General features: G+C 36.5%; 1 protein-coding gene across 1 annotated transcript in view; it reads left to right on the forward strand.

Annotated features, from left to right (window-relative positions):
- The window catches only part of AQR (aquarius intron-binding spliceosomal factor), a 103,415-nt gene that overhangs the window by 105 nt on the left and 85,514 nt on the right, over positions 1-17,796 (forward strand). The window contains exons 1-6 of the mRNA XM_007462507.1: positions 1-118; positions 2,750-2,806; positions 5,314-5,354; positions 11,543-11,578; positions 15,234-15,354; positions 17,367-17,507. The exon at positions 1-118 is cut by the window's left edge and continues 105 nt beyond it. Of these exons, the coding sequence (XP_007462569.1) occupies positions 44-118; positions 2,750-2,806; positions 5,314-5,354; positions 11,543-11,578; positions 15,234-15,354; positions 17,367-17,507 (471 nt within the window). The 5' untranslated portion in view covers positions 1-43. The remainder of the gene's footprint in view (positions 119-2,749; positions 2,807-5,313; positions 5,355-11,542; positions 11,579-15,233; positions 15,355-17,366; positions 17,508-17,796) is intronic.

Genomic DNA, 17,796 nt, shown 5'->3' on the forward strand with positions numbered 1-17,796 from the left:
AGCGGTCCTTTGTTTTCCACTGGAGCGGAAGGAGAGTGCTGCCATGACGGCCCCTGCTCAGCCCAAGAAAATCGTGGCCCCTACGGTGTCCCAGATCAACGCGGAGTTCGTGACCCAGGTGCGCTTGGGCGAGTCTAGTGTGTGTGAAGGGGTGAGGACGCTGAAGCCCCGAGGCCAGGAGGTGGGGTTTTTCTTGGGAACGGGAGCACAGAGGAGGCATTCGTTTGTCAATTCATACACTCAAGTCTTTTTCCTAAGAGTACGTGCTGTGTGCCAGCACCTGTGCTAGCTGTTGGGGAGACCGTGGTGAAAGAGGCTCTGCCCCGAGGAGTTCATGTTCCAGGGGAGACAGATACATGAAAAGAAAGTTATTATGCGAGCTTTGCTATGTTAGAGTTCGTCGCAGGAGCCGTGGATTCACAGACGGAACACCCCAGTCACCTGAGACTGGCAAGAAGGTTCCATAGCAGAGGTGATACTGAACTGAGGGTCGAAGGAGGGATGGGCTTATTCTTCGCCTTAGAGTAACCTAGATCTTTGAAAGGAATGGTGAGAATCTGACAAGACACCTGCTCCAAATACATGCATCTACGAAGAGAGCAATCCCGTGGCCAGAGAGCGTTCATTTAAAACCTGTTTATTGTGTTGCATGGTGAGCCGCGGTTGGCTTTGAATAGGGAAACATAGCCCTGTAGCACTGAGCAACTTTCCTAATCCTTATTTGTTGCTTTGGGTGTTGGATAAGAGTCCAAGTAGCTCTATGCAGAACTTATTACTCACTTGCTTCTTTCTTCTCTGTGCCCTGTTTCAGCAAATTTGCCAAGGCAGAAGCATAAGAGTCATTTTGAATCCTTTCTTAAAGAGTTCTAATTGCCCTTAGGATAATGACTGGAATCATTCACCTTGTGAATCTGGTCCATGCTTATATCCAGTTTCCTCTCTTTTTTTCTCTTTTTCTAACAGTGCTTAGCCATACTGAACTGCATTTATTTGTGCCATGCAATCTTTCACCTCCTGGCACCTCCTTTCAACATTGTTCCCTCTACTTCATTTTTTTCTCTACCTTTTCTTATATGGTTAATTCCTTGTCATTCATCTACATTAATTTAGAGAGGTTTTTCTGGACAAGTTAGAGTAGAACTCCCTTTTCCTATTGCTTGAATTTTTGTGGTGAAAGTTATTAGTTTCCTCCCTTCAGGGATCTTACATTTTAGAGGGATGAGTGAGACAAATGACCAGTGTAGTTTCAGACAGTGATTATTGCTACCAGGAAAATGAAACGGCATTGTGGCAGACTGGGTGGGGTTTTTGAAGAGCAGTCAGGAGAGTCCTGACTAAGACCTGAATGAGCTAAGACCTGAATGCAAAAGCTAAGACCTGAATGCAAAAAAGAGCCCGTCTGGGGAAGAGCAGGGAAACAGTCCAGGGAGTAGCAAGTGGAAATGCCTTATGGTGTGTATGTAAAGAAGCCAGGAGAGCAAACTTAAGAAGTAAGAGGGAGGATGGTATGAGATGAGGACAGAGAGTATGTAGGGATTCTACCATTTCCCTGCCCCTCCTCCTCCATTATTTCTGAGCACCTGGCACACCTGACTAGAGAAGGGGCTTTTTAATTATTATTGAATGAGTGAGATGTAGAGGTTAAAATTTAGTTTTAAGAAGATCAGATATCTGAACTCTGTGATCTCACTTTTTTTTTTTTTTTTGGCGGTACGCGGGCCTCTCACTGTTGTGGCCTCTCCCGTTGCGGAGCACAGGCCCCGGACATGCAGGCTCGGCGGCCATGGCTCACAGGCCCAGCCGTTCCAAGGCATGTGGTATCTTCCCGGACTGGGGCACGAACCCATGTCCCCTGCATCGGCAGGCGGACTCTCAACCACTGCGCCAACCAGGGAAGCCCTGATCTCACTTTTTTTAATGATGGTTAGCATTTTTTAGCAATAACGTATTTTTAAATTAAGGTATGTACATTGTTTTCTTTAAGACATAATGCTATTGCCACTTAATAGACTACAGTATAGTGTAAATTATAACTTTTATATGTACTGGGAAACCAAAAAATTCACGTGACTTGCTTTATTGAGGTATTCACTTTATTGTGGTGGTCTGGAATCAAACCTGCAATCTCTCTGAGGTATCCCTGTATATGTATTTAAATTCACATTTTTCAGGTAAAACCTGCTTTGCTGAAATATAACATACTGACTCTTTTATTCTTGGTAATAACCCACTGATAAACTACAATTTTTTTTTAGGTTTTGTTTAGGTGTACCTGAGTGTACTAATCACTTAAAGATTATTGTTTTGCAAATCAACATTCCTGAGGATTTTGAATCTGTTTCTTAGTACTGGCTCACCTGTTAACTAATTGTAGTCTTGGGCAGCTCATTTAATCTTTCTAGACCTAGGTTCGTTAGCTCTATGCTGAAGGTGTTTGACTGTGGTTATTAACTTCACCCTATTGTTTCCATAGGAGTAGTTTAAAAAGTATGCTTTGTTTTTTTAAAATCATAGTGGCAGGGTGCCATGCAGGGCATTACTGGCATTCAGTGGATTGGGCCCAAAGATGCTCCCTGGTCTGCAAGCCCATATAGTCCCCTTAATAGGTAAATTACTCTATCGCCTCACCCTGCGCCAGTAGTGCCCTGTTAAGAAACAGCTTGTTACTGAATGATCTCAGTCTGTTAGTGGTATGAATCTGCAGTGGTATGAATCTATGACTTACTGTTTATACTGTTTACTTTTGCAGTTAGCATGTAAATACTGGGCTCCCCATATCAAGAAAAAATCACCTTTTGATATAAAGGTAAGTATTTTTGGTTTGCAACATCCCTTTTGCATAGGTATGCTCTTTGTATCTTTTTCAAGAGCTAATTCGACAGAAGCTCTTCATAATTTTTTTAAAAGTTAAAATGAATGGTTTTCTAAACTAATAATTACTCATAATAGAAAATTTGGAAAATACAGAAGCTACCCATAAGAAAATAAAAATAACTACCCAGAGATAACCTCTGCTATCATTTGTTTTATTTCCTTTAAGCTTTTTAAAAAATGTGTGTCGATTTTCCTGTTTATAGATTCTTAGATTGTTCTGATTTATCATTATTAGGTGATAATGTAATGAATATCTTTGTAAATACACATCAGTTTTCCTACAGTTTTTTTTTTTTTGCCATACGCAGGCCTCTCACTGTTGTGGCCTCTCCTGTTGCGGAGCACAGGCTCTGGCCGCGCAAGCTCAGCGGTCATGGCATGGCGGCCCAGCCGCTCCGCGGCATGTGGGATCTTCCCGGACCCGGGCAGGAACCTGCGTCCCCTGCATCGGCAGGCGGACTCTCAACCACTGCACCACCAGGGAAGCCCCTTCCTACAGTTTTTTTGACAGTTCATCTAGGATAAAATCTATTGTTTTCACTTTTATTTTTAGGTTGATGAACTGAAAGATCTGTAATAATGGTGGAAGAGGTGGGAGTTGTTTAGAGAATTAGATGACTGAGGGCCAGTCATATTCAATTAGGGAAGGGACTTAGGATTCAGGTGACACAATTTAGAATAAACGAAAGGCAGAATTCCTAATGGAGGATTAATTCTCATTGTCATAGGTTCTTAAAGAGAGGTCTTATAGAGCTAACATACACATGCCATTTAACAAGTAGTGAAGACTCGCTTTAAGTTTGCCATTGTAAATTGAATTGTGATAATCTAGGCACTCTTATTAAAACTGAACTTAATCCCAAATTTCTCACATTATTTGAACTTAAATGTTTTATTTATAAATATATTTTTGTTTTGCCAGCAATCCCATTTTATTCATCAGGAGGATATTCATAAACTTGACATACATTAATTACTCTTAATTATCAGCCAGGTTGCTTTATCTTACTGTATGCTGTTTGTGTATGTTTGTGCTTGTATATGTTGGGTCTGGGGGTTCCTAGGGTCATTTTTCATTAATAACAAAAATATCTTTATGACACTACTAGATTGAGTTGAACTTAATTAGATCAAGGTTTTTAGAGATTAAATTTATATTCAGATCATTTTAGTTAACACTAGATGAAGCTATGAATAAGTTGGTATTTAAAGAAGATTATACCCTTCATTTATTATTTAATTTGCATTTTGATAAACAGAAAAGGAATGACTGAAAATTTCATACAAATTCAAGACTTGCTTGCCTCATTGTCTTCCTCCCTTTACCACCCACAAACATTTATTTGAGAAGTATACTTTGAGCAGTTAAAAGACAGAGTTGCCATAAAATAATATTATATTATACCATGTTAAGGTACTTCATAATTTTAGAGTAAGTTTTTTTTTTAACTACTCTTGTCACTAGCACTACTATTACTTCTGCTACTGATAACTATTATTAAAGGCTTACCATGTTCCAGGACCTGTACTGAATTCTTTACATGTGTTGTCTTATAGCAACCCCACGGGGTACTTCTTATTATTAGATCCTTTTTGTATACTGGGAAACTGAGCCTTAGAGCAGTCATGCATTTGCAAAGGTTGTAGTCTCCAGCAGTAAAGGTGGATGGTTTGAACCAGGCTTCCAACCCCAGAACCTGAATTCTTACATATTATACCATCCTACCCACCCTAACCCAAGTAAGTGGAAATTCTGAGGTTTTATCATATGTGCTTGGAAAACAGGATGTAATGATTAGCATTTGCTTCTGTTATGTCTTTGCACTTTCAGTTTACTTTCTAGTTTTTGAAAGCACTTTGTTAAAACTCTTAGGTGGAGCCTGTTAACATTTATATACTTTGTGAAGTTTTTAAAAAATATCCTGATCTTGTGAATTTTTATTTTCCCTGGAAATGAAATAAATACATGATTTTAATAATTATTTTTATTTAGATATATTTTATTATTTATTTTTTCCTACTACTTTGCTTTCTGTTATTTTACATTTTGAGGGATATAATGGGATTATAAAAAATCTCTTAAATATTATTTCAATAGCAGTGATTTTTTTTTTTTTTTCCGGTACGCGGGCCTCTCACCGCTGTGGCCCCTCCCGCTGCGGAGCACAGGCTCCGGATTCGCAGGCCCAGCGGCCATGGCCCATGGGCCCAGCCGCCCCGCGGCACATGGGATCCTCCGGGACCGGGGCACGAACCCGCGCCCCCCGCATCGGCAGGTGGACTCTCAACCACTGCGCCACCAGGGAAGCCCAATAGCAGTGATATTTGATAGCTTTCCTAAACCACCCTGTTTTGTTTAATCTCAGTAATTGAAAACTCTCAATTTAGAGTCTGAAAAAAAGTTATTTGAGATATTAAACATTTTTATATTTTTAACAGGTGATTGAAGATATATATGAGAAAGAAATTGTCAAATCAAGGTAGGAATGAATTTAATTTTCATACGTAGGAAGTAGATGGGACTAACTTGGATCTCATTAGAACTTCTAAACTAAATGTAATCATAAACTTGGAACTTTCCTTCCTTTTTTTGATTTGGTCATCAAGGAGATGGTGACTAGAAAAACAATATCTAGCTGCTGAAGAGGCATAAGATATTTTTTTGCCTTTTAATTTTTGGCTCAGATTAGAGGGATTAAGTTCTTTAGGGTTTCTTTTGTTTTTGAAGGAATGTGAGGAAGAGTAAATATGGAGATTTTAAAATTTCAATTAAGCTAATACTGATTTTCTTATTTTCTGATAAATCTTTTTGAAAGATTATTTAAAAATTGGAAAAGTAAAATATACATGATAATTAAATACAAAATAATAAAATATGCATTTTGTACATAATGTACAAACTATGTATATAATAAAAAATAAAAATTATTTTGAACAGTACACAGAAAGGGTAAGTTTCAGTACATCTTCTTCCCTGTCCCTTAACCCTCAGTTTCTTTACTTATGTATACATCTGTTCCAGTTCCCTACCCCTTTGATTTTTTTTTAAACAGCAAAGAGTTTGTACTCTACATACCATTCTGCATCATGACTTTTTTTTTTAAACAATGTGTCTTGGGCATATTTCCATATCTGCACCTGTAGATATATATGCCCAATGAGTATTTTAAAAGATAACTAACTGTTTTAATATGAAATAGAAACATTTGTGTTATGAATGTCATAGACCTTATAAAATCTCAGATTTTATTTTTTTCATGTGTTTGAGTCTTAGGAGGTAAATTTTACTAAATATTGTAAAGGCAGTGTCAAAATAAGAGGCCAGTCATTTAAAAAAAATTTTTATTTATTCATTTATTTATGTTTGGCTGCATTGGGTCTTTGTTGCTGCGTGCGGGCTTTCTCCATTTGCGGCGAGCGGGGGCTACTCTCCGTTGCGGTGCTCAGGCTTCTCATTGTGGTGGCTTCTCTTGTTGTGGAGCACCAGCTCTAGGCGCACAGGCTTCAGAAGTTGTGGTGCATGGGCTCAGTAGTTGTGGCTCGCAGGCTCTAGCGCGCAGGCTCAGTAGTTGTGGCACACAGGCTTAGTTGCTCTGCGGCATGTGGGATCTTCCCGGATCAGTGCTCGAACCTGTGTCACCTGCATTGGCAGGTGGATTCTCAACCACCAGACCACCAGGGAAGTCCCTGTGCAAACTATTTTGAGAAACAAGTTTTCGGGCAAAATGAAGACAAGAAGAATCTAAGAATGCAAACAACATAAGTAAAAGCACTTAAAAATAAAAGACTATTTTACTGACATTGATGATAAATGTTAGCATGTGGGATCTTCCCAGACCAGGGCTCGAACCCATGCCCCTGCATTGGCAGGCAGATTCTTAACCACTGTGCCACCAGGGAAGTCCTCTAGTTGTTTTGTTTTAGCAATCGATTCTTGAGCCTGTAGAAGTAGGTAGGGCCAAAGACCATGTTAAGGTTTGTTTGTTTGTTTGTTTGTTTTAAATTTGAAGAGAAGTAGGAAACCAGTGAAGCATGATGGTGGTATTTTAAAATTTTGGAGGGAGCAAGAGGCAGGAAATTAGGTGAATATTGTTGTAGTCAGATTGAAGATAATGATGGCATGGACTAGCATGGAAAGTTGAGGTAGAGAGGAGTTACCATCTGAAAGATAGAAGTGGTTGGTGGTTGGATGTGGTGAACACAGGAAGGGGGGAATCAAGGATGACTCCAAAATTTTTGGCAAAGGTTGTCAGGTGATTAGGTGCCATTACTGACTTTTGCTGTTGTTGTTGCTGGTGGGATTGGGTGTAGATCACTAGTTGCTTTTGGAAATGTTGAATTCTAGCCACTAAAGAGCTATAGAGAGAGATGTAGAATAAGCAGTTGGGTATTTAGGTGTAGAGTTCTGAAGAGAGGATTGGGTTGAGCCTACTTTGTATCAACCACCATTTCAATGCTAAGGGTGCATCAGTGAACATGGCAGATGAAGCCTCTACTCATGAAGCTGTGTTCTAATTCTTATCTACAGACAAAATATATACATATATATATATATATATATGTATATATATATATATACACACACATACAGTATCAGCAGGTAGTAAGTGCTATGAATTAAAGTGGGATTAGGGTATAACGACAGGACTGCTATTTTAGATAGATTATCAGGCAAAGATCCTCTGTTAGAGTGAAGTAAGTCAGAAAGAGAAAAACAAATATCATACATTAACACATATATGTGGAATCTAGAAAAATGGTGCAGATGAACGTATTTGCAGAGCAGAAATAGAGACACACACACAGAGAACAAACATATGGACACCAAGGGGAGAAAGTGAGGGTGGGATGAATTGGGAGATTGGGATTGACATATATACACTACTGTGTATAAAATAGATAACTAATGAGAACAGAACGTGTAGCACAAGGAGCTGTACTCATTGCTCTGTGGTGACCTAAATGGGAAGGAAATCCAAAAAGAAGTGGATATATGTATACGTATAGCTGATTCACTTTGCTGTACAGCAGAAACTAACGCAACATTGTAAAGCAGCTATACTCCAATAAAAGAAAAAAAGATATCACATTTGAGTAGATATGTAACATATGACTTGTTGGTGTGAAAGTGGGTATGGAGGAGATTGCCTGAGGAAAGTTAACTGAAGATGAGTGGGTAGATAAATTCTAGGACCCTTTTTTATTATATATTAAGGACATACCAATCTGGAATTTACCTTGAACACTCAGAGCTAGTTCTCTGCCTCTTTGTAGAACAGGGTTTCACTCCAGTGGATTGCTTAGGGTTATGGGGGGTTTTAAATTTAAACCTTTGCTATTAATATTGCTTCCTTGAATATAATTTTTATATAATTAACAACTAAAAGCTGCTGGTGATTTTTAAGTTATGTAGACTTGGCTAAGTCATTTTTAATTGCTGAAAGTAGTAACAGTCGTTGGCAGGGCTCCCTAAGTCTTATCGTGGCACTCTTAACAGCCATATTCTCATCTTGTACACATTTAAACACTTGAATAAAAGTGACCTGATTGCATTTTGCCCCCATATCTCTAAGTTCAAAAAGTTAAATAATGCAGCTGTGTAGCACAAAAACTGTAGTGTATATTTAAAAATTTAAATGACCATTTTTTTTTAGACTAGTGCCTTGTGGAAGCTGTTTTGCAGAGTTATATGCTCGTAGCTTCTTCATTATTGGGGAATGGCTTAATGTAAGATTTATTAACTTGTTTGTAGGCTATCAAAATAGGCAGTTTATAGCCATAAGGCACTCTTAATATGATACATTAAGGTTCTTATAATATACATTTTTTTGTACATCATCCCTATTTCCCTAGGAGGCATCTGGGTATTAATTCAGTCAGCTCTTATATTCTTATGGTATAAATGATCACTTCTAGAATCTCAAAATTAGGTAGACTGAACAGTCCCCATTGTAGTGTGTGATATATCACACAAAAGATTCATATTTGCTTTCCTTACCATTATCAGATTTGGTGAATTTGTCTTAATGTATTTTTATCTGTTTGATTTTAAAATATTAAAAGTAACAGTAATTGTCATTTCTGGAGTGCTTATTATGTGCCAGCTTCTGATCTCAGCATATTGTATATAGCAGCATATTTATCCTCACAACAATTCTGTGATAGGTACCGTGATCCTCATTTTATGGATGATGAAACTGAGGTATAGAGAGATTAAGTAACTAGCCCAAGATATTTTACCATAGATACAGACAGCGCCAGGTTATTAAATCCTTGTTCTCTGGCTCTTATCCAATACTCTGTTCTTAAATAGGACAGGGTCCATTTGCCCTTTAGGACTCTCTTAACCCACACACTTTGGTATGATTATTAATCCTGTTAATCCATCCAAGTGATTTTTATACTGAAAGAAAAAAAAGGGATGACTTTTGGAGCAATTTACTTTTGCCAGCGTTTATATTTCTTTTTATTAAAAATGTTTAAACCTCTTTACTATGAAATTAACAGAAAGCACATAAAATGTACAGAAACATTTCGCCTTCTGAATTTTTACCACCACTGAGGTAAAAAAACCAACCTTTTAGCATCCCACAAACCCTTAGTGCCCTTTGCTATATCATTTAAATATGTAAGTATACAAACGTGAACACTATAGTTTAGTTTTGCTTGGTTTTAAACTTTAAATAAATGGAATCACATGATATGTACTCTTCTGTGGCTGGCTTCCTTTGTTCACAATTATTTTTTGATTTTTTAATCATCTATTTAACAATAAATCTGGAGTAGGTAGTTCAGAAGTTCATAACGTGAGGGTCTTTGTCAGCCTTTTAACAAACTTTCTGGCTTTCCCTATGTGGTTGCAAAGGGGCTACCACAGCTCCAGACCTCATGTTTTCACACAACCATACCCCAAGAGAGATAGCAGAGGGCAATTACAGCAGCAAAAAAAAAAAACCCTTTGCCTACCCCTCCCCACTCTTTTTTTTTTAATCAAATTTAATCATCCAGTTAACAATACGGTTAATAGACCCAATGTATTGTACATAAATTATCCACCTTTGGGAGGATTTAATGAAATGCATGTCAAACCCTTGACCAGATTCAGGCTTTACAAAGCATGATCTCAGTAAATATTGGTAGCTTAATAAAATAACCATCCCCAAATCCTTTATTTATATTTCTCATTATTTCTTATACTTTTCATCCTTATCTTTAAAGATTTTCTGGCATAATATCTAGTCTCTAGACCCATTTTTATATCTTATATGTATACCTTTAAGTTCTTTATCTGTCTCAGAAAGTTTACTGGCAGAAGTGTAAAACCCCCAATTTAATGAGTACCACCAAGATTGCTATAAGAGAAATTGAGTGGTTTTGCATTATCTTGACCCATCAAAACTGATTTTTCACTTGTCCCGTCATCCACAGGAAAAAAAAATTGACCACTTCACCTCTTTTGTACATGAGGAAACTGGGTCCCAGGGTGTTTAAAGATGTTGCCAAGGTAACACTAAATCATGACTAGAATACTGATCTATCTCGTGAGCCAAGATTTTCTTTCTTTCATCAATGAGGTCCTATTTGTGGCTGAAGAAATTAAGCGTGCAGGTATTTGCATAGCAGGGCCTGAATTCTGTTGTCCAACACACATGTAAAGTGAAATGCCTACAGCTGGAGATCTAGAGTGTACCACACAAGCTCTTGTATCCTCTCAGTGGCTTGACTGGCTATAGAAGCCAGTGCCTTGGCAGTGTTCTGTCTTTGTGCTATTGCACAGTTAAATCCTTCATTTCATTCTCACTAAAGTTCTCTGACATTGCTTGCTCAGTGAAACTATTTAAGAGATCAGAAATCAGTGGAATAGGATTTTGACAGGATAATGGCCTCTTGGGGTATTATAAATTTATAATGCATACTGATTTAATTTTCAAAGCTGGAGGCTAATATCCAGTGGCATGGTTCTGGTCTGGCTACTTTATTGTCAATATACAAAATGATAAAACTAAATTAGTGGACGTTTGAACCTACCTTTGGAAGGATGCCCTGTAACTACTGCATCATTTATCCATATAAAACAAAACACTCTGATTTTTAAAGTATATAAAGAGATATCTGATATTCCCTCCACAATTTTCTAATACTTTAAACTTAATGTCAAGGCTACAGAAGCCTGATTCCCATGTTTGTGATATAGATACATGTGTCCCTTGTGCTTATAGGAGGGCATGATTTCAGCAGAATGTTTTCATTTGATTATTAAATGGAAGAATGTTAGTCAGTGCTTAAGAAATTGAGACAGGCTAGCTTTTGGCAGTTGTGATCTAATATTATGAATATTGATGAGCACTTGTGTTTTGATTAAAATTACTTGGCTTATTAATCTGTGTGTTGTATCCTCGTATGTCATGGTGCTGATTGTGTTTGTTATATGGGTAGGATATAAGTAACTGTTCTTAGACAGTTTTTAAAAATAAAATAAACTATCTGAAACAAAATACAAACAAAAAATAAAAAGAAAATTTGCTTTTTTCAATGCATAAATAAATATAATTATTCTGATATGTGAGTCAAAATTAAAACAAGATTCCAAAATACATCTGCATTAGTAACTCAGAAATGTTTATTTTCTCTATTTAAATATTTTTACTATTTATTTTTATATTTTTAGGTTTGCCATCAGAAAGATAATGCTCTTGGAATTTAGGTGAGTTTAAAGGCTTTACTTTGATGAAGTTAAAGATGACAGTGTGACTTAACTTTTTTGTGTGTGTGTGACTTAACTTTTAGCTAAGTTTTCTGTACATTTCTGTGAGTGGATAAGAAAATTATTATAAATTTTACAAGATTTATATTTTTGTGATTGGCTTATTTTGGAATACGTGTATGATAGCCTTTGTTTTCAAAGATGATGTTCCATTATTAGTGTAACTTGTATTTTGAGTTGTTTTTCACTAATTAAGATAGTGTGTGCTGAGCAATTTCTGAACTCTTCTTTGGTTCCTCTAGTGATAATGGGAGTAAATTGGAATGCATTCTGTAGCCATTTTTTCCTTCCAGGCTAACTTGTTATTACTAAGCCAGCATTGTTCTGACCTAAGCTACTGTTAAATTTTTCAGACGAAGAGAATATATAATCTTTAGGTTACAATTTAGATTATATTACAACCAGGTGTGGCCAGTAGGCTGGAAGTAAAAGCCAAGGTTGCTGTTGATGATAGTAGTATCTGCCATTTATTGAACCTTGTGCTAGGCACATTGTTAAACATTTTACATACAGAGCACTCACAGAAGCCCTGCAAAGTCAGTATTATACTCTCCACTTAGTGAAGGAAGAAACTGAGGTCAGAGCAGTTATTGGTTAAAGATAATGCATTTAAGTAATTGGCAGAGCTGGGATGCCAATGTCTGATGCCAAAGATCATGGTTTTTCCACTTCTCCACACTTCTTGAGGTCTAGTCTGCATCAGAAGTCAGTCTCTATTAACAGCTGTTTCTCCCTACATACACTGATATGATCCTCACAAAAAATGTCATGATGTAGGTGTTCTTATTATTTTTACGGAGAGAAATTGAAGTTTATAGCTATGAATTAACTTGTAAATAGACTCCTGCTATATCCTAAGAACTGTATTGTCACTGAATAGTTGATCTCATTTAATCCTCATAACAATCCCAGTGAGAGCTTCCTTATTTTATAGAGAGCACTGAGGCTAGAAATTGGGTCCATCTGGCCCTTAGATTAATATGCCGTTTTCATCATATCATGCCATCTTTCAGAAGGAAAGTAAATAAAAATCAAGAGGATGCTGATATATGATTAGGATAAAACCAGAATTCTATGGTCCTGGCAAATATCAGATACCAAGAGAATTGCAGGAACTGAAGGAGAAAGCAGCAGAGCATATTGAAGGCATCAGTGACAGTGAAAGATTTTTAATAACTGAAAAAGGGGGTTGTTACCTTCCAGGAACTTTTATATATAATAATTTCTGGGTTAGAATGCCATTTTCTCTGTGCCAGCCTCCAGACATAATGAGTCTCAAGTTTGTAATAGAGATAATTGATGGTCTCTTGCTAGAGTGAAAAGTGAGATGTCATGGAGGAGGTGCCTGGGTACAGGAGAGTGAACTGAATCTTGGATGAAATGTGTAAAAGGGATGTGTTATTATATAGATTACATTTGCTGTGGTTGCCAAAAGAGAATCAAGGAATTATTGAACAGTCCTTAAGTTTGGATTAAAGAGATGTAGTTTGGAGTCAGTTCTGTATCATGTGTATATCATGGAGATAACTGCATCATCTTGGGCAAATCATTGACTCTAATATTCTCAGATTCATCATCTGAAAAATGTAAAGAATAGGTTTGGAGTTTGCTGTGTAGTCAGATAATACCCAAGACATTACTGTTAAAAACTGTGGCAAGACAATGATATCTGTGGGGCATCTGGCAGGAGCAAATATAAAGATACTCTGAAAGGATATGTATTCCAACTATACTGCAAAAAAAATCCTACAGCTAAAACCCTGGTAAAGATGAGTTCAAACTCCCAATTACAAAGCACATTAAAGCAAGATTTAGTTGAAACAATAAAGAATAGAATTAGATATCCCCCAGAAAATCCCAGGTAATTATATTATTGATACACACTGTCCAATCATGTTTAAAATTATTATGGGCATAAAAGAACACACAGAATATGTGAACGAGAAACAGGACACTAAAAATGGACAGTTTCGGGGAAAATGAAAATAAAAATCATTGAAATTTAAAAACTCAATGGGCAAATTAAATAGATTAGACACAGCTAAAGAGGGAATTAGTGAATGGGGATTTAGAGCTGAGGAAATTAACAAATAATAGCAAAGAGAAATAAAGATGGAAAGTGTACAAGGCAATTAAGAGATCTAGATGCTAGAATGAGAAGATCCATTAGGAGTTTCAGAAGAGATTTAGAGAGAATGAGGGAGTGTCATTTTAGAAGAGATGATGGTTAAGAATTTTCTACAGTTGAAACATATGGGTCTTTTAGATTCAGGAAGTATTTATAGCAAACTGTGAACAGAGCAACAGTGACAGGGTAAAGATCTTAAAATCTGCTGGAGAGAAAAAGACAGATTACTCAAAGAGGAAGAAGAACAAATTGATTGTAGACTTCTCAGTTGTAATGATAGAGAAGATAGTGGTATGAGACTAGTACATAGAAAAAAAGTAGAACTATCAACTTAGAAAGAATTCTGTCACCAGCTAAACTGCCATGAAATGAAGAGATTTCAGACAGATTCACATTAACAGACTTGGTAATGGAAGTTCTAAAGGGCATAATTCAGGAAAAAATTTAAGCTTATAAGAAAGGAATGATACGAAGTTTCATGCATTTTATTTATGAAAGAGTAGTCTCTAACTTGGAGCCTTTTGGCCATTGTTTAGGATAAAATACTATTTACCGGTTTCCTAGGCTCTTGCAAATTAAGCAAGAATGCTTGCTAAAGATAGACCCATAGAAATACCAACGTGAGCAGACCTTTGAAGCATAAGAGAAAGTAGAAAAATTATATGCTATAGCAGAATCTAAAATGCATAACTCTGCGTGTGTGTGCAAGTATGTGCACGTGCACTTGTAACCAATTGAAAAGTAATATGTGTGGAGTGATTTAAAATGGGAACAAAAAGTCCTTCTTTTTTGCATTAGTGCTTGAGAGTATTTTACAACCCCGTACAGTAATTGATGTTCATAATTACACTGAACAAGAAATGGCTAAGCTTTGTTTTAGAAATCAGAAATACTTACTTTGTTTAGGAATATTTTCACCAAAGTCTTAGAATAAGAATTTTGGCATCTTGAGGGGGAAATGCCAGTTACCTTGAAAACTGACTTATGTTGAATACCTTGTAAATTAAGTAACAAATCCTCTTTTTGATTTGTTAAGTCTCTTAGTTTCCAGAAATCATTTGGTCCTGATGTGAGTTCATGTTAATTTCTCAGATACATTTATCTGTGAAGCTGCCCATCATATCATTTCATTTTAGAGCTGATATTTGTCAGATATTTTAATTTTTTACTCCACAAAATGCCTTAGATAAGGGAATATCCAGTGCTCTAATGGTGATAATTATATATGTCAATAACCTTTGAGGTCTTCCTACTTTGAAAGTATAAGACTCATTCTCCAAAGCCACATTTGCTACATATGTTTATAGTAGGTAGCACTGACCTACATTATAGGTAAATTTGTGAAGGATTCTCAAGCTATAAATTTTCAAAAAGTTATAAATAATTAGGCTTTTTCAGGGGAGTGATATATTACAAAGAAGTGGTGGTAACTAATGAAATATTCTATGACTTTTCATTCTTCCACAGCCAGTATCTTGAAAATTACCTCTGGATGAATTATTCTCCAGAAGTGTCCAGCAAAGCCTATTTAATGTCAATCTGCTGTATGGTGAATGAGAAGTTCAGAGAAAATGTCCCTGCATGGGAGGTAACAGATTTAAATTACTTCATAGCTTTCTTAATGTGCTCACTCAAGCCATTACAAAGTAGCACACTTTTTACCAATAATAAATAATGTTTTTAGAACCGAACTTTATCCAATAATAAATGTTGAGAAGAAGAATGGATGTATGAAAAATAATATTAGATTTCTTTCGGTTTCAATACTTTCTTTAAACTAATTTACTATGAATTGAAAAATTATGAATGTGGAGTTATTTTTCTGCTTTGAACTTAAAACAGAGTGGCATGAGTTATAAAGACTTTTACATCAGATAAAGTAAAATTTATATTAAGTAGCACAAACAGATAATGCTCAAATGAGATCATATTTTTCAGTGCCTTGTTTCATAGCAGGGGGTATATATTTGTAGTTTTATGTGAATAAAGTAGTGTTTCCAAAGTTGAGACAGATATATTGTAATTTCAATTTTCTCTTTGTCTCTGATTTGGGATCTGTTTTCCCTTTTTGACATTTCTAATTGACATTTTCTCTTTGTGCTACTGTAGTAGAGGCTTGATCAGCTAATAGAGGTCCAAAATTTTGGCTGTCTTTGGCTACCATGAAATGGTCAGCTCATCAAAAGAGTTTCTTCCCCTCCAGTCATACTTTTTTAAATGAAGGAAAGGCATGTGGATACTTATCATCTCTTTTGAGGGGATGGTCTCCAAAATGAAAAGATGTTAACATTCTTTAAGATAAAACCATGGACACTTCACTGAAATATTCATTAAGTGACAACCGTAGTATGGCAGATTAGAACCCAGAGTAAACTAAGGGCCTTGTGTCTTATTGAGAGATCTTAGGGATTTCTTGAAGTTCCTTCGAGCTACCAAAGGAAAGGAGAGGGAAGCCAGAGAATGACTTGATCAGTTTGCAGGTTATAAAAACCACTTTGGTGATTAGAGCTTGAAACGGAGAAAAGACAATACAGATAAAGAGACGAGGTTACACACAGGTTTGGAAAGTAGAATTGATTAGACTTGATAATTGAAGTAGCTTTAGCTGGGAGAGGTATTATTTCCAATAACCTTCCAGGCTTGGGCAACTGAATGTAAAAGATGAGAGTGCCATTTACCAAGATAGGTAGAAGAGGGTTGAGGAATACTTTGGAGGGTACAAAATTGTTGAATTGAGTTTTGGACTTACTGAGTTTAAATTGCTTTTGGAATATCTAGGTGAAATTTTTTAGTAGACAAAGGAATCTAAGGGTCTAGAGAAACCTGGACTGAAAATGTGTATTTAGAATCATTAGCATATGGTAGTTGAAGTAATGGGAGGGGGAAAAGAAGAATGAGGCTAGAACCCTAGGAACACTGGTCTGTAAAGTGACAAAGGAGGAGGAACCTTCAGCACATTGAAAAGGGGTTGAGTGTTGGTAAGAGTCCTTTGCACTTGACAGCTGTAACAACTTCAGGGAGTGCTGTGGGTGGAAACCTGTTGTAGCGGAGTAAGTGAAAACAGCTAGTGTAGGCCACACATTTGGAGCACATGCCTATGAAAGAAGGGAGAGGTAAGTAACAGAAAGAAACTAGGTGGGGAGGTAGATCACAGAGAGGCTTGAATATATTTACATTATTTACCTTTTTTTTTAACATGTTAAGAGTAAAGAGAATATAAAGGAAAGGCTGTCTTTGAGATTAGAGTGGGAAGACTTTAGTTTTTGCTAAAGATGTTGTTTCTTTCGTTTAAATTAGAAGAGTTAAAACACTTTAGATCTTTAATAAGAAAACAAAGCCTAAGCTAATTACCAGCCTCATCCTTGAAGAAAAAATAAAGGAATTGAAGCCATTATTCTATTAGCTGAACGTTTCTGCAACTCTCACATAGTCCTGCCAGAAACCTATATTTGACTTACTACCATTAATAAGAAAGCAAATAATCTTTTTGTAATTATTAGGTATTGTTAATGGACTACTAAAAAGTCCACCAGTGTTTGCTTAAAGGAGAAAAAGAGGTGAGCAAGCCATTTCAAAATGAATTTTTATTTTTCTTTTCAGACTTTTAAGAAGAAGCCAGATGACTTCCCATTCTTTTTCAAGTGTATCTTGAAAGCGGCATTAGCTGAAACTGATGGCGAATTTTCACTCCATGAACAGACAGTCTTATTGCTTTTTCTTGATCATTGCTTCAATAGTTTGGTAATTTTACTTTGTCTTTTGGGGAAACGTTCAAGTTTTCTTGTTCTTTTCAGTTGAATGTAGAGGAGATTACCTCTGTAGCCAACTCTTCATAGTGGGGAATGAGGATAATGCTAACAGCTTGATTTCAGCCCCTTCTCAGTAAAATCTTTTTATAAGATATGTTTGCTTAATAGACTTAGACTTGATCACTCCTTTTCTCTATCTAGCCTCTAAGTAAAATGATAATAAGAGCTGAAGTTCTCCAGACGTAGAGCAGCAAAGAGTCTAATATGAACATTGAGTAATG

Source organism: Lipotes vexillifer, unplaced genomic scaffold, assembly GCF_000442215.2.
Source record: "Lipotes vexillifer unplaced genomic scaffold, Lipotes_vexillifer_v1.1 scaffold164, whole genome shotgun sequence".
Classification (NCBI taxonomy): domain Eukaryota; kingdom Metazoa; phylum Chordata; class Mammalia; order Artiodactyla; family Lipotidae; genus Lipotes; species Lipotes vexillifer.